At 57.3% G+C, this 22,042-nt stretch overlaps 1 protein-coding gene across 3 annotated transcripts; it reads left to right on the top strand.

The window, feature by feature from the left end:
• Positions 1-980: 980 nt before the first annotated feature.
• TAFA3 (TAFA chemokine like family member 3) lies at positions 981-21,737 on the top strand. Of its 3 annotated transcripts, none has more exons than XM_087762091.1 (6): positions 981-1,233; positions 8,608-8,692; positions 8,979-9,094; positions 17,501-17,650; positions 18,704-18,828; positions 20,213-21,737. In XM_087762091.1, exons 3-6 carry the CDS (start codon positions 8,980-8,982, stop codon positions 20,222-20,224), a joined length of 402 nt encoding a protein of 133 aa, XP_087618217.1. In that variant the 5' UTR covers positions 981-1,233; positions 8,608-8,692; position 8,979; the 3' UTR covers positions 20,225-21,737. The 3 variants fall into 3 exon arrangements, with proteins under 3 accessions (XP_087618217.1, XP_087618219.1, XP_087618218.1); XM_087762093.1 differs by lacking the exon at positions 981-1,233 and adding an exon at positions 1,278-1,331; XM_087762092.1 differs by lacking the exon at positions 981-1,233 and adding an exon at positions 1,600-1,718.
• The last annotated feature ends 305 nt before the right edge of the window (positions 21,738-22,042 follow it).

Here is a 22,042-nt window from a genome sequence, read left to right as displayed (position 1 = left end):
TAGAGATGTCATAAATCAAACCACGATTAAAGAGGGAGAAGTCTGGGCTTCTGCTGTGGATGCACGAAGGGGGGAGAAGCCTTCCTTGGTGGGGGAACCTGTCTCTGCCATGTATCCTTTTCCAGGGAAAAAAGGGAAACACCTGATGTAAAGTGCTGCAGAGGCACTGAGAGGCTGTGGTTTGCTCCAAGTGGCTGCAGAAATCCGCTTGGATCAGGGGAAGGAAAACAGGTCAGATGATGAGGCTTACCAGAAGCACGGGGAGCTGGAGGAGCAGGAGCCCCGGCTCCGGGAAGCGGGACGGGCTGGCACCCGGCACGCACCAAAGCCACAGGCGAGGGTGCTGGGTGACAGCGAGGAGCTTGGCTTGGTGGTGACCTGTGATGTCCCTGGGCGTGCAGGGAACGAGCGGCTGCTCCGGCTGCGCTCCAGGGCTGCAGGGCTTGTACAGACCTGGGGGCCAGCGGGTGCCCGGGGAGGATGGCCCCAGTGCGGCGCTTTGCTGGGGCTTCCAGCAGAGCCCTTTCCCAGGGCTGGTGCCCAGGTGGGGAGAGGGGGAGCACAAAGGCTTCGGTGATCTCATGGAAGGAAAATGGCTGTGAGATTTGCAAACTGCCTGCATGTGGTTTGTCTGAACAGCTGCCATCGATCTGTAACTCGGGCTGGTCTTGGAAATCATTCAGTGTTTCCAGCTGAGAGGTGGTTTGGAAGGCCCAGGAATAAACTGTGAGATGTCTTCAAAAAACAAAGGCTTTCATTGATATGCAAACGGTTTTCAGTAAAGCAAAGACAATGAGTTATATGTAATTCTAGCCTCTCATCTCAGCTGTCCTGAGGCTGTGGGACTAACTCCTGGACCTTCTCTGTGCTACACACCGATGGCAGCAATTGTGAAAATTCAACCCTTGCTTTTGCCGTTGCCACTTTACAGCCTCCTGCTGCCAGCAGCACATGCGGAGCTGCGTCCTGGGGTGCCCCAGGAGGGGTTTGTTGGGCCAGTATAGAAGCTGCTCTGGGGAAACAACCATCCCGGGCTGGGGTCTGGGTCCCCCACGTCAGGCTTCGGGGTCTCCTGCAGAGCTGGGTCCAGGCTGGTACCAGTATTTTGGCAGTTCTTGGCTCCAGGAAAACTACGAATTTTGGTGGGTTGACGCTGAAGCCTGGCTCTTATTTTGAGAAGGAGAGCGCTGCAGGAGTGGGGCTGGGAAGTCTGTCCGTCCCCACACCATACAGGTACTCCATATATACTATGTATACCATACTGCTACAACCACTCCTTGCTCACCGCGGCCATCACACGTCTTTTTGGGGGAAGGAAAATTGGTTTCCAGGTAAATCAGCTCTGACCAGTCCTCCCTCCTGGCCACGTTAAGGAGCACCGGGGCGGGGCAGCGCTCTTCCCGGAGGGCCCGGCGGGGGGCTGAGTCGGTGCGGAGGCGGGTGCGGAGCCGGGGATCGCGGGTGCCGGTCCCGGGGTGGCGGTGGGCGGCAGGCGGCGCTGCGCCCCTTCGCGGGCACCGGGGCCGCTCGGCTCCGCGCCCGCCGCCCCCGCCCAGCCCCGCACCGAGCCGAGCCGAGCGCTGCCGGCGCCGCCGCCGCCCGGCGATGCCAGCGGCCCCCGGCCGCAGCGGCCCGCGGAGGCGGCGCTGACCCGGCGGAGCGGGCGGACGGCGGCCATGGGCAGCGGCGGCCCCGGCCCGCGCGGACGGCAGCGGCAGGTACGTGCGGCCCGGACGGAAAGTTTGGGGCGGGAGCGGTGGGACGGGACGGGACCCCCGGTGCCGAGCGCGGCGCAGCGGCAGCGCCGTCGGGGCCCCGCGTGCCCTGCCCGGTCCCCGGCCGCCGCGCCCGTCCCGCTGCGGGCTGAGCCCCGCCGGGGGCAGGGCTCGTTACCGGCCGCGGAGCCGGGGCGGGGGGAGCCGCCGGGCTCGGCGTGCCCCCAGGGGCACCGGGCCGGGGCTCCGCAGCGGGGTGCGCTCCTGGCCCGGCCCGGCCCGGCCGCCGCACGTCGCCGCTGGGCTGCAGCGTGTCCCGGTCCCGCATCGCGCCCCGGGGCGGGGTGAGGCTCCCCGGGCCCCCTCGGCGGCCCGGTGCGGGGAGGGGGGCTCGGGCTGGGCTTCGCAGTAAGTTTCTCCGAGCTGGCTCCTGCGGTGTGCGCGGTTACAGGTGCCTCCAAAGGACGAGGTCACCTCCGGCCCCTGTCCGCCCTGCGACGGGGGGCACAGCGCCCGCGGAAGGGGGTGCTGGCCCCGAGCGGGGCCTGGGTCTGGCCGGGTCCTGCTGCAGGGGTGAGTTCTGGCCAGGGGTGCAGTTTACCCCTGATGAAACGATTCTGCCAGCCCTGCGAAGCTGCTTGCAGTTTTGGGAGGTAAAGCGCTGCGGGAGAGCTCCGAGGTTACAGCAGCCAAAAATGCTTCTTCACCCTGGAAGGGGAAATCAAGACCAAGCGTCGCTTTCCTTTGGTGCGAGCTGCCCCTGCAGCTGAAGCTTCAGGCAGGACAGGATGGGACACGGGCTTCAGTCGTCATCTACTTTGTTCCTCTCTGCTGTAACTCCTTCGGCTGGGGTGGATTTGCTTCTGGTCGATGCCAGGCTGGAGTGGGACGGGGCGCTGGCGTCCTGCTGCCTCGTGGGGTGGCTCGAGGGGTGCGGGACGGGGAGCAGCTTGCACGGGCCGGGTGTCCCCTGCACTTGTGAGGGGAGGCTCAGTGGTCCAGAGGAGAGCATCAGTTGTACCAGTCCTGTTCTGGAGACAGGCAGGAGCGGATCCGTGCCATGGTGTTGGGCAGGGAGCAGGAGTCGCCTCCTCCTGCTGGTTAGCCATCCCTTTTGATGCAGTGTGAGGCTTGGGGGGCTATTCAGTGTGCAGGCGCCCTTGCCCTGGGAGAGCTCGTCTGTGCTGGGGCACCCACACCCCAGCAAAGAACCTGCACAGGTGAGGTGTTGTACCTCCTGGGAAAACAATTTGAGCTGTCAAGTCCTCTGTTTTCCTCCACTGACAAGGCTGGCTGAGCTGCTGTTGACCTTGGGTTTCAACGCCTCTGATGAGTGGCCACGCTCTGCCAGAGAGGTTCCTGGCACTGGATGAGTCTGAGGTTCGAGCTGTCAGCGGAGCCGACCTTCAAAATGCCGGTGGCAGTGGGGTGGTGGGATTCACTGGGTGAGGGAGCAGGAACAGGCCCATGCTTGGGCAGAATTAGAGTTAAAAACTCTCCTGCTCACCTTGGCTGGGAAGGAAATGCTGCAGATGCTGGAGGAATGAGCAAGGAGCTGGAAATAAATCAGCACAGAAGAGAGGAGGAGAGAGCAGGCTTGGGGGAAGGAGTCCTCTATGTTTCTGTGTGTTCCCCTACCACCTCTTTGCCAGGTTGGAGGGCACATGCCTCATGCTGCCCTCGTTGGCACATCTGTGGGGCTGGACCACTGGAAGTGTACCCAGAATCAGAGCTAAAATGAAGTGTGCAAAAGGACTCAGCTCAACCTGGAGCTCTGGGGATTGGGCCGGGCTCCTCTGCTATGGGGTTTCCCTTTGGGGAGGAGCAGTGCAGCGTTCGGGGCAGTACGGAGCGTGGGAGGGTGCAGGAGTTACTGCGTGCAGCTCCAAGGGGGCATGCCAGCCTCCCGGCACTGCCCCCGGCTCTGCGGCCGCGGTAGCTCTGACTTCCCAGCTTTGCCTGTAGTTGAGCATCCTCAGTGCTGCGGCGGGAGCTAGGATGTAGCCAGTCTGCTGGCCTGCACTGGTGAACCCGAAGCTGGGGGTATGGAGGTTGCTGCTGTGTTCAGTCTGTGCTCGGAGGATGGCAGCACCTTGCTGACCAGCCTCCCCAGGGATCCCCGGCCACGTTCAGCACTCACAGCTTGTTCCCAGGATGAGCAGCAGCAGAGTCTTGGAGGTCCTGGGCCCAAACCTCACAGCCTGTGCGTGTCTGAGCATTTCCTCACCTGCCCTGGGTGGAGGATCCAGCGCTCAGCTGGTTTTCCAGCCTTGGGGAAGAAGGGAGATGCCCTCTGCCAAGCCTGCCCTGCTGCTTTTGCCCTCTCTTTGGCTGCTGGAGGCAGAGCCATGCCGGAGCCTGTGCTGTGCCTGTGCCGTGCCTTCCCGGGGGACTGTGGGGGTGTCTCCTTGCTTGTCAGGATCTTTCAAGGAGGCGTCAGCTTCTCAGGAGGCTCAGCAGCCTCTCCCTGCTGCTGCTGCCATCGCCTGTTGTGCAGCCCACAGAGCTGTGCTTTGGGGTGAGGGAAGGACACCTTCCCTCCGGGCAGTGCCTGCGGGCACGGAGCAGGCAGGGTGATCTGGGGGTCCAGCCCTCCCTCTTGTATGGGGGGGGTCAGCTCGGCCACTGCTGTCGTGAGGTTTGTGCGGCACAGCAGGGATGCGCCGGGTGGTCGTGGCACCCCTGGATCATTGCGCCAAAGCCGGCACCTCTTCTCGCACCAAACGAAGGTGCCCAAGTTCCAAGAAGTGCTGAAACAGCAGGAGTGCGAAAATAGCTTTTGGAAAACTGGCAGAACTGTAGGGCCAGATGTGCACGAAGGCTGACAGTGCTGGAGATGCAGCGGGGAGGGCTTGTGTCACTCGGCACAGAAAACCAGCCAGTGTGCCAGCCTCCCCCACCTCTCTGTTTCTTTTTTGGGTGGAATTCTGCTAACTGTAATTATCCAGCTCGCACGGACCTTTGCAAACAACGCTTCAGACCAGCAGGACTTGGAGTGTAATTTGGCATGACAGAGAGTCCCTCATTAGCACCGTGGGGCGCCGGGCTGTTTTCCAGCCGAGCTGCGATGGAGCAGTCCTGGCTGGAGGGTCGCAGTTCTACGTGTGGCTTTAATGAAGAAGGAGGAAAAAGTCTCTAGCTCCTATGAGCGGCAGAGCGGCCGGGGTCTGGGAGGGCAGCGCGGAGCTGTTCCCGGTGTGCCCGTGTGTCTGTGTGCCGGGGGAGCCTCGGGAGGCTCCCGTGTGGGCGATGGCTCGTGCCCGTGGGGAAGGACATGGGCCCATGGAGAGGAACAGTCGTCTCTGCCACGCCGGCTATGACCAAGATTTATCTTCGGAGAGATTCGGGCACTTTGCAGTTACTTCAGGTCCCAGCTCAGACCCAAAAAGCAGAAAGCAACTAACAAAATTGTTAATGAAGAATCCCACAAAATGCCAAACAGAACATGACAGAAGAGAGAATACTGATATTTTCAATCAAAATTAAGTGCTTTGACGTGCCAGAACAGCACTCTTCATTTCAAAATGACATTCCAGGCTGAAAAATTTCAAGTCAGACCAAACATTTGTAGTTGGAGTCTCACAACGATGGAGGTTGATAACTGTCAAAATAGCAATTTCTGCAAAGCTGTGTTTTCTAATGGGAGTTTGTGCACGAGCGGGAGCCCCGAGTGCCTGTGCCAGTGTGGCTGCGACAGGGAGCATCGCTCCCATGGCCGCTGCCGGGGATGGCGCCTCTCGGCCTCGTGCTCCTACGGACCCCGCGTGCTCTCCCCGGCCGCCAGCGTGGCTCCTGCTGCTCAGCGCGGTGGATTCCCTTTCGAGAGCAGCGTGGACAGCGCGGGCTGCATTATTGATAACTCTGTGATTTATTTATGCTTCCTTGGCTATAGCAAACAGCTCAGCCTTTCTGAGCTAAATATAGTTTGCACTGGGAGTGTGTCCCTGTCCTGTGTGGGATGGAGGCGGCCAGCGGTGCGCTTGCTTTTTGGTCCAGCCGAGAGGTTCAGGGCTGGCTCCTGGAAACCTCACATGGCCCAGAGGGTCCCAGAGGCAGGAGCTGGGACCGTGCTCCTCTGGAGGGGCTCCAGTGCATGCTGTGGGGCTCAGTGCTTGTGTCTGGGAGCTCAGCTGTGCTCCCCGCATGTCCTGTGTGGAGGGGGAGCTGGAGCTGGAGCAGCAGCCAGGAGACCAGGGATTCTCAGTGTGGGCTGACCTCCCGTGGGGGCCTGGCTGCTCTGCTAGAAGCTGCACAGGGGTGTGCGTTGGTGTCGGGGGCTCACTGCTGCAAGAAATACAGAGGCTGGTGACAGCCTCGTGTCTGCTGTCTTCACATCTGGACTGCCAGATGTGCCCCTTTGTGGGACAGGACAGATGTGTGCTGTGGCACACATCCCAGCCCAGCTGGGGCACAGCTCCGCCCTGGCTCCCCGGTCCAGCGTGGCCAGGATGGTGTGTGTGCGCGGTACAGGAGGGCATCGTGCTGATGCACTGCCCCTGGATTTACACGAAGGACTGAGCAGCTCCGAGAGAGCTGTTTACTTTTCCATTGAGGAAATAGTACACGTTTTAAGCTGGCATCAATATTTACATGATGGGCTGTGACATCTCTGAAGGGACTCCGACGGTGCAGGCTGTTGTGTGAAAATCCCCCCTCTGAGGAAGCCTCTTGCAGAGCAGATCCTGCCAACAGCCCCGACGGAGCGCCGGAGATCGCCTAAATACGGCTTTGCACGAGGGAGTCGGCGCAGTCTTGTCACATCAGCTCATGCCCACTTCAAGCAGCAATGGTTTTCTGGCACATTAAGCCATCTCAGGTTCGTTCTGGCAACGCAGTGGCTTGGGGAGGGCTCGGGGCTGCCTCGGCCCGGGGCAGCGGTGCGGGTCTGCACAGCTCTTCTGGTCCCTGCAGCGCTGGGGGTAGCCTGGGTCAGGTTGTGCTGGAGCAGGATCAGTCCCTTGTCACCCGCTGGGCAGGGATGGAGCCAGGAAGGAGAGCGGGATGCCTGCGTGTCTGGGCCCTCCCCAACCACGCTTCTGTCTGCTCCTGGCCAAGCTGACTTTCTCGCAGTGTTAATTAGGAGTATTTTCTTACCTCTAAATTCTAGCATAAAATATGTGTTTTTGTCAAGCTACCTTTCTTTTTTTTTTCTGGGCAAATGTCAAAGTTTTTGGTGACATTTTCTGATTTTTTTTTTTTTTTTTTTTCCAGCTGGGAGAATCAAAATGGAAAATTGCATTTTAAATCAGCATTTTGGAATGAAACATTTTTCATTTTGAAATGTCAGTTTAAAACGGAACAATTCATTCTGAAATGCTTCAAAACAAGAAATGCCCTTTTACCACCTCAAATCACTTTGTTTTGATTAAAAATGTCAGCGTTTTCTGTTCTGGCACTTCATTATATGAGTATGTTTCACTGTCTCAGCCTGGTCCAGAGCAGATAGAAATTTAGAAGATGGTTGAAAATTAAAGATTTCTTCTCCCAGCAGCCCGGGTTTGTCCGATGCCCGGCCGGCATCCCGCTGCCCTCGCTGCCTGCATCGGCCCCGGTGGGCGCGGGCAGCGGGGGCCAGTGCAGCGAAGCTTCCCGGGGAGGGGACCACGGGCATGAGCCTTGCACGGGGCAGGGGCAGCCCAGGCACCCGCTGCCTGGTCCTGGCAGCGCTCCCGGGCCTCGGCGTCATTGCCACTTGTCTTCATGGCCTCTCATTAATAAATTACGATCTGGTACTGAAGTTTTATGGGGGGGGTGGTTATTTGCCCTGGACCCGGTTAGATCTCAGCAGGCGATAAACAAGGCCAGGAGGTTGTCACTTCACCTGGCAGATGCTGGGTGCAGCCGTTGCTGTCAAAGCTGTTATTGCTCGTGCTGCTGCCTGCAGAGCCCCAGAACCGTTTCCACCTGCAGGGCTCTGGCAGATAAATAGTGCAGGGAACATATTTAAAGCAGTTGACGGTAAAACACTGTGTTTTGGGGGATTTAAATTTTTCCTTAGGGACTCCAGGTGATGTAAAACTCTGCTCAATCCCAGCACGTCCTGCGTGGCGTGGGAGGGGGTGCCAGCACGGTGCCGGCGGGCAGCAGTGATGGCACCTGGCCCCGGTGTGCCCAGAGGTGCCAAGAGAGGTTACTGGGGGCCAGGTGTGTTCAAAGGCAGTGGACGCAGTTGTGTGTCTGTGTGGTTTTATGAACTTTGCAGACGTACCGAGAGGAGAAGCAGCCCCAGAACAAGGCATTGCCCTGGGACACCGGGGTGTGGGTCACGGCGCTGCTGCGGGCTCTGGGTGTCCGTCCAGGCATTGGCTACCCCATTCCTCAGCGCCCTGTGCAGCGCTGGCCCTGCTGAACAGGAGGGCAGCTGGACCCTGGGACAGCTGGTGTGGCCAGTCTGTCCGTCTGTTGGTGAATGGTTTTCAAAGTGCCCAGGCCATCAGAGCCAAACCTTGGGCGTCATGGCAAGGGACCTCGGTGACGCGAGGGCGATGACAGCGTGTAACTGCACACGGAAAAGGTGATACCTGGAATGACTCCCTGCTGATCCACTCTGGCTCTTCCCACACACCCTGGGTCTGTATTTAGTATTTGTGATCTGCATTAAGAACATAGTATAACGGGCCCGATTTTGTGCTCTGAGCAGTAAAAGTCAGGAGCAACTCCTCTGAAGCAGAGGGAGGCACTCTGGTGTTAAAGGGGGTGAGCAGGATTATGGGCTGAGATCCTGGAGAGGTTTTGGTGCGTGCAGTGTGTGTGTGTGTGTGTGTGCGTGTGCCAGTGTGGGGCCAGCCGAGCCCCAGGGTGTCCCCAGCCGCTCCCGGGGGATTCGGTGGTTCGCACCCCGCAGGTACCGCACAGCAGGTATTGCTACCCATATTTCTCTTTCTCCTTTCAGATGCACTGATGTCTGCCTCTTGCAAAGACCTGACCTACCCAAGGTTGGCAGATGCGCAGGTGTTAGCGTGAAACCCCAGTAAGAGGTAACTATCGCTCGGCTGTGCTGTTGCTGGTGTGGTTTCTTTCTGTCCTGCTGCAACGGCCCGTGCTGCTGAAGAAGTCCAAGGCTGTCCAAGGGCATTGGGTGAATCCTGGGTGCGTGCCCTGCCTCCCAGGGCTGTGTCCCCACAGCCAGGCCACCCCGGTCCCCGTGGCCATGCGTGTTTGGGGGCCACACCACTGCATGCAGCAGCATCGGTGTGTGGGGGTTGCACCTCCCAACCCTCCTCAGCCCCTCTTCCTCTGCACATCTCTTCTTGTTTTTGGTAGAATGAGTGAGAGAGACATACAAAGCCTGAGCAAATGGGTTTTCGTGCTCACTCTCTGCCTTACCACGCTGTGGGGAAGACTGACGCTGGCCTCCACCCATCACAGAAGCCATTCAGGTAGGGGAAGCGATGTCCTCGCTACGTGCGTCGTGCTGCTGTGCAATCGCCCTGGGCCCCCGTGATGCTGGTGGTACCTTGGGGTCTCCGTGGGATGCCTGCGGTGGGGGTTACATGGGGCAGAGATGTTTGGTGAGGGTCTGTCCCTCGTTCCTGGGTGGGAGGACGAGCACAGGTGGTTTCGGGTCGTGGCACGCACTGGCTGCGGGAGCGGGTGGGCGTCTCTTTGGGGACCAGAGGCTGACGACCTGGGGGACCTCGGTGTCCGGCCCCGTCACTGGGGTCTGGGCGGTGAGGAAGAGCGTGCCAAAGGCATGGGGCAGAATCCAGCAAATGGATCTTGAGAGGCACCAACATTTTCTCTCTGGTGCTGCTGTGACAGCTGCGGGATTTGCACTTCGAGTGTCCGTGCGTGCAGGAAACTTCCTGGGCTGCTTCTCGGAGACAGGCGGGAACCTGGAGCCATACAGCAGTAAAGCTGTTCCTTGGAGTTATAACTTGTAAATCCTCAATATTGGGGCATTTAAAAACTCTTGCTTGGCGAGCCTAGCTGGTCTGAGGAGCTGAAAAGCGAATTTCTTCATGTCTGTAGCAAAATCTGAGACACATCTATGTATTCAGGTTATTAGCGAGGTAGTTCTTGATCTGTGAGCAGTGAGACACAACTCTTTCCATCTGAGTTGCAATGAGTGTCACAAACCACGCTTGTTATGCGATGGGCATTCTCCACTTTAGGCTTTCATTAGAAATACAAATTTTCAGTCCTCTGGCTGTAAAGATCATCTTGAAACGTGGAACAAGTATAAACTGATGTAGAACTGAAAGTCTTGCTGGAAAGCATAGCCTTGGCTCTGGGGTGTTAATTTGTTATTCCCAGCGGTGGCTTCGAGATCCCCCTCTGTGCCTGTATGTTGGAATGCCGTTTTGTGCGATCGACGTGATTTTTTTTTTTTGGAAGGGTTACGTGAACCCACGGTTGAAGTTTGTGTCTTGAGAAGAGAAGCAGCTGAGAAATGGTGCTCAGCCCTTCGTGCCGTCCTGCCTGGCGCAGGAGCCCAACGGGACGTGCCAGAGGGGGGATCTGGTGGCCCAGGCTGGGGGCTCCTCTCCTCGCTGCGTGGTGGGAGGATGGCGGGGCTGGGTGGGAGCTGCCGTCACCGGTGCGTGGGCAGAGCTCTGCAGCAGGGCGGCAGAGGCGAGTGCTTGGAGTACGGAGCGATCCTGGGGCACGTGCTGTCCCCCTTTTGTGCCTGTGTTTGGAAAAGAAGGTATTTAAGGGTTAATTTGAAATTGTTCATGCTCTTGCCTGACCCCACACCTAACCCTGTCCTATTTCTGTAATTTTTGCCTGACAGTTAAAGCTATTCTAATCCTGTAATCCCCATCCTGGTTGCTTAAAACCAAAGCGTATCTTCCAGAGTGACTCCCTCAACCAGCTAGTCAGCAGTTACCTGCCTTACCCTCTTTCTAACCCGTAGCAGGAGTGTGAGAAGATAAAACTCCTCGGTCGTTTCTGGGGTGACTTTTTGGCACCAGCTCAGGACTTGGGCAGGAGCCGTTTGCAGGGGAGCTGCTTCTTCGGGGAAGAGTCAGACCTGGCATTAATAAAGCAGCGACTCACCTAGGTTTAACATGCAAATGCCCAAGTGTCTTCGTGGGGTATGAATTATGTATAAATCTCGCCTCATCCATGAGGAGACAGGCTCATGCATTCACGTACTCGCAGGCAGAGAGCCGGGGATTTTTCGCTCAGGCAGACTTATCCACAGTGGACCAAATCTTACACTTTTTATTCAAGCAAATTCTAACCCACAGCAAAGAGGGCACACCAGGACCAAATACTTAAAAGTCTGACCCCGCTCTGTGTCTGTATTAACACGGTTTCTCTCTGCACGTCCTGGTGTCCTGGCACTGTAAGAATTTTGCGTGGCTGCGCTGGCAGCTGCCTCCTCTCCCGGGCTGGATTTCCATGGGCTCAAACCAGGAATTCTTAGCCTGCTTGCTGAGTTCATGGGCCTTATTTTCCTGTTGTCTGCCCTCTGCTTTTCCTTCATTTGGGACAGTTTTCATTAAAGGTTGTGTTTGAAACACACTTTCATAAGGTTGCGTTCTCAGTTGCAATGACTTTTTTGTCATAGGAAGCCCGCGGTTACGTTTCTGCGTGTGGAGTTGATCTGGAGGTGGGAACGGGGATAGCTGTACTGCTGCTGCCTGCCTGCGACCCCCAGAGTCAGAGCTGCTGATGGAGTGTGTGCACGAAAGGACAGGCACATCCAGAGCTTTCAGCCATGCAGAGCATTGCATTTATTCCCAGTTAAAACCAGGTGTGGCACCCAAAAATGAGCAATAGCAGAGGAAGACCTTTAATTGTGCCAGTGTTGCCGCGAGGTTTCAGAGCCACCAAACTCCTGAATTTCTTGACCAGAGATCCCACGTACAGACCCTCTGTTAGCCGTCCAGGGAAACACCACGCTTCAACATCTGGCTGCAGAAATAAGATCTAATCGCTTGTGCTCACCCAGCACGTGGGGAATGCTAATGCGTCCAAGCAGAGCGGTGCTTCCTGGGGTATGTGGTTGGATTTAAATAGCCACATGAATCAAGTGCAGGGAGATTAAGTCATTTGGAAATGGAATAGGAGACTTCTCGGTGAAGAATGATTCACCAGCAATTTAATCCCCCGTATAACGTGGTGAGCTCTACGTGATGAACAAGGCTTGCTTGTCTGGATACAGCTCCCGCAAAGGTGGCCCCAGCATCTTCAGATAAACTCCTCTAATGCTGATAATCAAAGTGTCATCTTTGCCTTTGTTCACATTCATCACTCAACCCGGAGCAGAAGTAAAGGCATTTAGTCAGCTGGGATTTGCTTTTGGGAAATGAGGTTCTCTGAGTGAATGGAGAGCACTGATTTCTGATTATCTTGTAAGAGAGATTTACTGGTCAGCGCATCGCTGCTCGGGGTGAAGACGGCAGCTCTGTGGCGTTTATTTGTGAGATGCTTCTGCGAGATTCGCTCTCATCTGGGGGAAGCGTTGGTTTCTCCATCACGTGCAGCCTTTAAAGCAGGATGGACTATTTTCCTCAGCCACCCTCTCTAGATGAGGCAGAAGCTGTGCTGGGTGTGTGGGAAGCACCGCTCGCGCCGCGGAGGAAGGCAGGTTGTGTGTCGGGAGCTGTGTCCTCTAGCCACAGGGTGCCCGTGCAGGTTCATCTGTCCCACGACAGCACAACGCCTTCAGCTGTTCTCGAAGCAGTCCAGGCATCTGTTTTTCTGCTTGCAAGTGTGAAGTGAGGGGATTTGCACAAGCAGTTCATGGATGTGCACACACTCGCACATGCAGCGAAGGGGGACAGAGCATGATGTGGAGTCTTGAGGTGACAAGGTAGTAAAAAATCCCAACTGACATGCAGTGATAATGAGTAATAAAACCAAGCCTGCTTCTCTCCAAAACCCTCTTAAATAATACATGCATCTAAGACAGTAGTGATTTTAAGACTTTAATTATTTAGTGAATATTAGTAGTAGAGTTGTTGCAGGGCACAGAGCGCAGATGGCTCACGCCACCGGCTGCCCGCGAGCTGCTCGCTCCCCGCGGCTGTGCTGCCCTCCGAGCCGCGGCTCTGCTCCCCGCCGGGGCCTGGACCTCTGCCTCCCTCCCCGGTGCTGCCGGTCCCTGCTGTGCTGCTCAGCCTCCTCAGGGCACCTGGACCCGTTTAACGGCATTGCAGGGCCCAGGAGGAAGGGGGTTTGATGCAGAGGGTTTGGGCATTGCCCGGCAGTTACATGCATTCAACTTCTCTTCGTTTTACACCTCTCCACCAGCAAGCAGAGCGATATTTTACACTGAACATGTGGAGCAGTGCCCACGCCTCCCTGAGACACACAAAATGTGTCATTTCAGGTTATTCCATAAAAAACCATGTTCTGCCACTCACTTAAAGCTCAGCCAGAGTAGGACAGCGTTTTTATTTTATTTTTGCATGCAGGATTCAAAAGCCTTGTGCTCTTACAATGCTTTTATGGTTCCATAAGGTAAGATTTTTTTTTTTTAGAAAGGGTTCTGGTGGGGAAATACCAGTTAAATGGGAGAGAGAAGCGTGCCAGAAGCTCTGGAACTTATCCCAGGCTTTCTGGGGCTTTCCTGCTCTCGGTGTTAAACACGCCATCCATCTGATTTGCATTTTCAGTCCTATCTGGTTTGAAGTTTCAGCAAAAGGAGAAGCACCCGCAGGGAGCTCCAGAGGAACCCACTGCTCTCCCTACGCTTGGGCTCCAGCTCTCTCCTGGCTTTTCCCAGGCGTGTGACGTAAAAGCCCGGCATGGCAGGGAGCGGCCAGGTAGCCCCTCGGCACCGCTCCCCTGCGGGCACCCCTTGGCACAGGGCTGCTCATCTCTTCTGCAACAAGGAAGCAGCAAAGTCTCTTGCTGACATCCTGGGAATCACCGTATCTGATGCTGAGGGATTTGTTTGCGTCCGGTTACAACCCCCCAAGCTCCTGAGCTGGCTCGGATGTCAGGGTCCGTGGCACTCGCGTCTGGTGTGGTCTGTGCTGCCTGCAGTCGAGGGGCAAGGAAGTGGGTGAATCTGGTGTGTAGGGAGCTGAGATGCTTTGCACCAGGCGGGGTGGCTCTTGCCCTGTTCCATATGGAGCCATCCCTCCTGCTCAGACGCAGCCCGCAGCTCTGCTGGGAGCAGTCGCTTAGGGAGGGGCCGCACCGTGCCCTGCTGCCCTGCCTGCTGCTGGGGCTGGCGCCTGGAGGGGTCTGCACTGGAGAGAAGTGCCTGGGGCAAGTTTCCAGTGTAATTGTGTCCCAGGGCAGGATATCGGATGCTCACAAGATCTTTAGGCAGATGGAAGTATTTCACGGCATGAGAGAGGGCCTGGTCCTGGGGTTGTGTGCTGCTCCCCCAGCTCTGCCATCAGCAGAGCCCTTGCTGCAGGGCTGCTGGTGCCAGGAGGCTGCCTGACCTTCATGGTGCCTCAGTTTGGCTTTGAGCTGTTCATGATTTGAATCCTGGAGCAGAAGCAGGCTGGTGAGCTGGGACCAGCCTGGCTGTGGGCGATGGGGTGTCCACCCCTGTGCATGGTGCTCCTTGTAGGCAGCTCTTCCCAGGGCGGAGGCGGCTGCTCCTGGCACTGCTGTTTGCTGCCTGACCCCGTTAGCAGCAGCTGCCTGGGCTCTGACTGGCTCGAAGGAAAGCTGTACGCTTTTGAGGGAAGACAAAGCCTTTCTGAACCTTTCTCTTCTGAGGCTTGCAGCCGCTCTCTGTGCTCCCTGCACAACAGCAGACCTGCACCCCTGGTACAGCTTGGCTAATCGCAGTCCCAGGCTGGGTCTGGCAGGGCTGGAGCACAAAGCACCATCTTATCAGTGAGAGCATCTCTCGCCTGCCATGGGTTTTGCCTTCCCCGGGTGGCCTGCCTGGAGGGCTGGGGGCAAGGTGCGAGGTGGACTGTGTCTGTCTGTCCTGGTGGGAGTGCCTTCCTTGTGTCTGCAGTCTGCCGGGACGGCCCGGGTTCCTTGGTGTGACTGGCAGGGACACGGTGGGTGCCCACGGGCTTCTGCCGGGGCAGGATGGGCTCCGAGGCTGCGGGTCCAGCACCGTGCTGCTGCCATGCTCAGCCAGCTGCAGTAAGGCAGAGGAGAGACGAATTTTTCTTTATCTCCGTGCTGCACCTTTTTGAGCAAATTAAAAGGGCTTTGGTGTGTTAGCAAACTCCTATTGCATGGCTGTAATGAGCGATTTCTCAGTTCTGCCTGGCTCTCCCTCTGCTGAACCTTTTTAAATTAGCTGAAAACGAGAAGCCGGAGAGCAGAAGTGAGAGGGAGCAGAGGGGTCATCTGGCCCTTCCTCCTGGGAAGAGCTCTGCTAATGGAGCTTTGCAGGAAGGCTTTTATAAAAACAAGTCAAAACCACAACTATGTGTGAACACTGAAGTTGGAGGGTATAAAAATCCCCTGTTGGGGGGGTGGGGGCTGTGTTGGGGTGCACAGGGTGGGTGAGTGACTCCTCGTGGTCCTGGATGAGATGTGGTAGGAATAAGGACCTCTGCTTATTCCTGAGATTATTTGGAAAATCTCATTAACCATAAAAGCAGGGCAAAACAGTCACGTTTGTTCTGTAATGAGTTGCTTTCCCTCTTGCTTTCACCAAAGTCTACCATTTCTGCACACAGAAAGAATGGAAATTATCACTAAAGCTGAATTATGATGGCATTTAAAAGGGAGGATAAAATTTATGGCCAGAGATGCTATTTAAAAATCCTTCCATGATAGGTAATTGTGTAATTATTATCGGCAGAAGGGAAGGTGATGGTTCATTAAAAGAAAATGACCATGAAATAACAATAAATAAAGCCAAATTAAAGCTGTGGTAATTGCATGGCCCACCCCGCCCATGTGCCGGCGGGCGCAGGGGTGCGTGGCTCCTGGCTGCGGCTCCCCAACGGAGCAGGCGGCGAGGGACGAGCAGTGTTGTCACTGCCCGCGTTCGTGTTAGGACACGGCCTTTCTGCACAGCAGGGACTGTCTCTCTGCCCTGGCCCCAGGCTGGTGGCATCGCTGGAGAGCGAGTCCTGGAACAGCTCCTCCGGTCCTGCCTTTTCGTCTCTCTGCTGGTGCTTGGACGCAGTGGGAACAGGAGAGGGGCAAGGACTGCTTTGGCTGGAAGCTGGCACGGCTGTGCCCGGCCAGCACAAGCCAGGAGGTTGCACTTGGATCACTGTTTCCCAGCAGGGATGTGAAAATGTGGCTGTAAGGCAGAGGGATTTCCCCCCCCGTGCCTGGGGAGAGATCCCATTTCCCTGAGCTTTCATTTGAGAAGGTGAAGTGGCAGCTTTCCAAAAGCTCCTGGAAGGCAGGCGGTGTTTGCTGGTGAGCATGGGTACGTGCTGCCTCTCCCCGGGGACCCGTGGGAGCGCGTGCCGTGACGCAGGTCAGCCGCCCCGGTCCCCTTCGTGTGCCGGTTCCCGCAGAGCTGGGCAGGGGACACCAGCACAAACCTGCAGCACGAGCTCCCTGGGTCGGCCGCCTCGCTTCGCGGGGTTGGGTGTGGATGGGGCCCCAGGACCCTCAGCAGGACCCTCCCGGCAGTGGCTGGGGGGCAAAGCAGAGCTGGGAGCTGAGGCTGGATGGGCCGGCTGGCGAGGGCAGGCTGGCAAACACTGGTTGCCTTGGAGCAGCTGCCAGAGCTGTGTGTGCTGGGAAGGGGCCGAGTGTGGGCTTGTGCTTGTGGGTACCTCCACCAGCAGCAGCACGCGACTCCGCTCCCCGCAGCCCTGTATGTCCCGCTTGCACCCATTACCGAGCCTTTCCTCCAGTGGCTGCCGAGGGCTCCTGTGGGGCTCCTGCCCGCACCCCGGGGCTGAGTGCACGTTCCTGAGCCGAGGGTGCGGAGCAGCCAGGTCTGACAGCATGATGCATGCTCGTCTGCATGCGTTTTGGGATGGCACGCTGCAGAAACGCAGCTTTCCCGTCCTCCGCGCAGCCTGGCTCCCGCTCGCTGCAGCAATAAAAGCCTGTTCCTGGTGACCCAGGGGATGTCTCAGTGCGCGGCTCTGCGCTCGCTCCTCCAGTGCTCGTTAAACAGGACCTGTAGGGATAACCTGCTCTCAGGTCATGGGAACGAAGTCTACCCAGCCCCGTTTGGCTCATTTGTATTGTGCTTGTGTGGGCCATTACCCAGCGAAAGTCATTGATTTGTGATGCTAACTAGCTTCTAAACCTGGATCCCAGAGGTGATAAGCCAGCACATTAGTTTTCTTTCTTCCTTAATATTCTAATGGCGCTGGGAGGGGGGGCAGCAGAGCAGCCCGGATTTCTGGTGAACACCGTGACATTTCTGTGTCGCTGCAGGGCGGAGACGCTGTCCTGGTCCTCCCTCCTCCAGCCAGGGGATGGTGTGTGATGGTGAGACGGAAGCGTTGGTTTTAGTTAGGGTCGGAGGTGGTGATACTCTGTTTGAAGCCAAAGGCAATGCCGTTCACCATCCCCTCATGTAGCAAAGTATGCATCTCGTTATCAGCTGCAATTAACTACTGTGCTTCTTCATGTCAATAAAGCTCTTGGCTTGGCTGTGGCAAGAGGCTATTAATTTTGCTGGGTAGGATGGATGGGTGTGAGGGCTGTTAGGAGTAAGAGCTTGGGTGCGGGAGGTCTGGAGCAGGACCAGTGCTTCTCCTTAAGGGTGGGCTGGGGAGATGCTGGGTTGAGCCATGTGTATGTCATCAGCAGCCCTGCGGCAATTGCCAGAGGCCGGGACAGCACCGCCCGTGCCGGGCTCTCCCGGTGCCTCGGTCGCGGCATGCACCGGCAGTGCTGCGTGGGGGCGGTGAGCGGGAGGTGGCCTGGGGGCTCTGGGGCGCAGCCCGGCGTGACAGCGGCTGTTTCTCCTCCCGCAGTGCACGTAGAGCCCGGTACGTGCGAAGTCATTGCAGCTCACAGGTGCTGCAATAAGAACAAGATCGAGGAGCGCTCCCAGACAGTGAAATGCTCCTGCTTCCCGGGGCAGGTGGCAGGGACGACGCGGGCGGCTCCCTCCTGTGTGGATGGTGAGTACCTCGTGGCCGCAAGCCGGGTACCGTGAACCCCCCCCCCCAAATGCGTCTTCCCCATCGGTCAGGCCAGTGCGGAGTTTCTGTGCCCCCAGGATTAACAGAGGAGAACTGCCCAGGAGCTCCTGCAGCGGAGCAGAGTGGGAGAGGGAGCGTTTTGGGGACACTCTCCATTGGTGTGGCGGCATTACCCCACCCCGTGCAGCCCCAGGCTGTGTTGCCGTGGGTGGGTTACGGTGCTCCAGTGGTTCAAGCTCCTCCAGTGCATCGCTGCACCGGGGCCAGGCACCGCAGCATTGATCCCTGCGTGTCTGCTCGCCGCGCTGCTGCAGCCGGAGGCAGGGACGTGACTCCAGCCATGCAGCACCATCACCTGCAAGGAGCACTAAGCAAAGCTCAGGCCATGTATATTTTATCGAATGGCATCATGTGGCGTTGCTGAAGAGCTGGCGGGAGCAGCTGCAGCTTCTGCCAGCGTGGTATCAATTCGCTTGACAGCTGGTGTCCTGTGAGCGTGGTTGTGTGCAACACCAAGCGCTGCCAGGATGAATTGTCAGGGAAGGCTTTCGTTGTCCCAAACAGCTCATGTGTGTCATCCTTCCCAAAGATAGAGGAGCCCTCTTTGGTTACCCATGTTGGAGGCATCAATTACAAGAGCCTAACAGAGTCAAGTAGTGGTAGACGGTCCCTTTGCCCCCATGAGAGGAGCCTGCAGTAGGTTAGTGAACAGCGCTGTTCTCCCCGCTCTCTTTGGGAGGAAGGACAGGGCTGTCATTAGGCTTTTTACCTGGGGTAGGGAGAGAAAGCAGGGTGCTTTGGAGGCAGGTGGAGCAGTTGGGTCAAATGAGGCCAGGCAGCCGATGAGCGGCTCCTCGGGAGGGTCGCTGCAAACATGGGCTGTGCCGGAGAGAGGGGCTGCACCTCCCGAAGGCAGGCAGGGCTGGCACCCTGTCCCCCAGGCGCTGCCAGCCCAGAGCAGCCTGCCCTGGCTGCCGTGGGGCCGGGTCCTCCGAGCCGCAGCCCGGCCGCTGACGCCCTCCTCTCCCCCAGCCTCTATCGTGCTGCAGAAGTGGTGGTGCCAGATGGAGCCGTGCCTCGACGGGGAGGAGTGCAAGGTTCTGCCCGACCTCTCGGGCTGGAGCTGCAGTAGCGGCAACAAAGTGAAGACAACCAAGGTATGTATGCTGGTAGGGTGCTGGGGGGGGAAGCCTCGCTGGCCTGTCCCCAGCCTGGGGCAAGCAAAGCATCCTCGGAGTTCGCAGGGGAAGGGGAGGGCCTCAGCTTTTCCAGGGCACATGCCGTTTGTTACAGATGCGCCGAAGCAGAGCAGAGGGTCTGGGCTGTGCTGTTGTCACCGGTGCTGGAGGGGCCAGCGGGGGTAGCACAAACCCCGAGTGGGTCCTGTGGCTTTGCTGATCGATAACTCTGGCGGGGAGGCTCGGTGGGGAGGGCATTGCGTGCCTCAGCCCATGAGCAGGCGTGCTGGGGACGTTTCCCTACCAGCCCAGGGCTGCTGGGCCGTCCTGGCTGCTTCCCAGCATCTCCCCGCTGCTCCGGGGCAGTAGGTTGCTCGTCCCAGCCCAGTGGCACAGCCCTGAATCCGTCACCGCTCCCCCGTCTGAGGCAATCATCTGTGACAGAGCACTACATGATTATTATTTTCATGGGTTGCTGAATGCCCCAAAGAACAAGGTATAATTAAAATTTTATCAAACTCATTAGTAATTACATATATGCCATGGTTAATCAGTTGCATAATTTTGTAATCATTGTTCATACTGTTGAGTGTAATTATTCCTTATGCTCTAGTTTTTCTCACCCCACAGCCCCTGCCATAAAATTATCGTATTAAGCCATGTTGGGATTTTTTTCATTATTGCTATTATTTTTCGTGCACAGAAAGCACTTTCATGCTCAAGTGTTTTTATGGACATCCAAGAAGGTTCCTCTGGCGCTGAGCACCCACCACTGACCAGTAACTGCAGCACTACATTTAGCTCATTGTCCTTTTCCCATCTTAATATTGTTTGTTTATTTTTCCCCCAGCTGCTAACTTAACCCAAAGCCTCTGCTCTGGCTCTGCTGTTGTGGGCTCTCGCTGGGGACCGTTCCCATCTGCAGGACCCCAGGGCTTCTGTGCTCCCCAGCAGCCCTGACCTCCATGGCCGTCTTCCTAGCACCCCTTTTGGGTCCCTTGCCCTCCCCTAGGTCTGCATTTCCAAAATGCAGCCTCCTTATGTTTTCAAAAGGGTTTTGGGTGCCCCGTTAGGAACTGTGCCAAGAGGGCTGGATTTGCCCCTCCTGGTCCCCTCTGCAGACAGACCCCCAGTCGAAGCTGTAGCCAGAGCACGGAGTTCACAAACAATCCATAAGTTGAAATTTGGAACGACCACCCCATTAAATGATTGCAAAGAGCAAATCATATTTGCATCTCCTGAGGCTGTTCGCTGACAATTTGTGAACGGGGGAATCAGCTGGATGTGTTGGGTAACTCACCCGCTGCAAACAGATCGACCGTTTCCATTAGCAGGCACCTGCCCCACTCTTCTCTGTCCGCAGGTCACACGATAGCCTCCGTGCAGCTCGGCAGTGGCTGACCAGCCTCGGTGTGGGTCCCCGGTGCTCTGCAGAGCGTGAGCAGCAGGATGTGGTCCGGCCGGACGGTGCCTGCGGAGGCGGGATGCTCCGGGGCTGCCATCCTGTGCTGAGCCCCAGCTTCCCCGGAGGCTGCAAGTATGGGACCCCAGCACAGCTGCAAGACTCCTGTCACTCCACAGTCCCCTCCTGCCCTGTGGACACACTCAGTGACCAAGAAATGGGCTCATTTTCCCATCCTCTTAAATAAAATACTGCAATCATGTAAGAGCTGTTGACAATACAGAGACAGACAGCGGTCCCCCAAACTGGGCTTTATTCTGAAATAGCTGAAATCATCGCTGTGAGTTGCCTTTCCCCATCTCCCAAGATGCTGAATCAGGGTCGCTGTCAGGAATTGGGAAGTCAATGGTTGTGTGAAACCCTCCCCCATTTGGCTCACGGCTCCTGGCCTGGTGGGTTCCCAGGAGCAGGCGCTGAGCTGCGGCCTGTCCTCGCGTCACCCAGGGGGCTGCTCCGACCCCCGGAGCGTTGTGCTTTCCCCGCCCCGTGACCTGGTTGCTGTGACCATGTGTGGTGGATGTGTCGGTGGGGATGGGGCTGTCTGATGCCCCGTCAGGCCCCAGAGATGGTGAAATGTCTCCATGGAGCATGCTGCTGGTTTCTCCTTCCTTGGTAATTGCATTAATCAGGCTGCGAGTTTAATATCTGTTCTCTACCGTGCAAGTCCCAGGCGCCAAGTTACTGCTTGTGTTTGCAATTGAATTTCAGAATAATGTGCGGGGGAAGCCGTCTTCTGTCTGTGGGTCTGGTGTGCCTGACACCGTGCAGATGCCCAGCTAGGGACCCAGACCGAGCCAGGCTTCATTGCATTTATTCAAAATAAAGAAAAATGTACCATCTCCTGGCCGTGAGCTCGTGACCTTCTCCAGGACGCACCGTTTCCCCTGGTGTGGCAGCTCGGGCGGGAGAGGACAGGAGCCCCGTGGTCCTGATATCGGCAGGGCTGGGGACATCGGCAGGGCTGGGGACCCCGGGGCTGCTGCACTGGTGGGGCCGGTGGCGCACGGCCAGAGCAAGAGCATCGCTGCCAGGGCGTGGGGCCAACGCCTCCGTGGGCACCCCAGCCCCGCTCCGTGACCCCCGCGGGGACGTGCAGGCTCAGGAGGGGCCGGGGGCTGGGGCCAGCAGCACAGCGCGCTGCCTGGGGACGCTGGTGTGCGTGCAGCCGCCTGCCTCCCTGCTCCGGCTGCCACCAGCGGGACTCGTTATTTAGACGTTTTTGTAATGGGGTACGTAATACCCGCTCCAGATGTGATGTAAATACCAGACTGTGAAATAATAAATTCATTTTAATCTCTGCAAAGGATCTTTTCATTCAGCAGCGAAGGGAGGCTTTGGGAGTGCTTCTCCTGCCGACTGGATCCGAGGCAGAGAGGCTGGGGGCTCTGCCCTGGCCATTCCAATCCCAACCGGCTCATGCAACAGCAGCCGCTCTCATTACTCGTGCAACTGTCTAATTCTCTGGCTCAATAAAATCTTTTGGCTGTGACTTACACTCTCTAATTACACGTTGCATTAATAAGGCATACTCTTTCATTTAGCCGAACCGCAGAGGAACAGTTCAGGCGATGCTCAACAGGCTGATTTTCGTCTCGATTTCGCTGACGTTGCCGCACGGATGAGTCTGCCCGTGTCTCCGTTTCTGCACGCTGAGATCTGACTGGCAACAACCTTCTCCGGCTGGGGTGGGCAGGCAGCGGTGCCTCGGGGCCACGACTGCTGACGTGCTGC

The sequence above is a fragment of the Nipponia nippon genome, unplaced genomic scaffold (genome assembly GCF_047370975.1).
Source record: "Nipponia nippon isolate SJK-2023a ecotype South Korea unplaced genomic scaffold, ASM4737097v1 scaffold_25, whole genome shotgun sequence".
Lineage (NCBI taxonomy): Eukaryota > Metazoa > Chordata > Aves > Pelecaniformes > Threskiornithidae > Nipponia > Nipponia nippon.
This window is presented reverse-complemented; position numbering and strand designations above follow the sequence as displayed.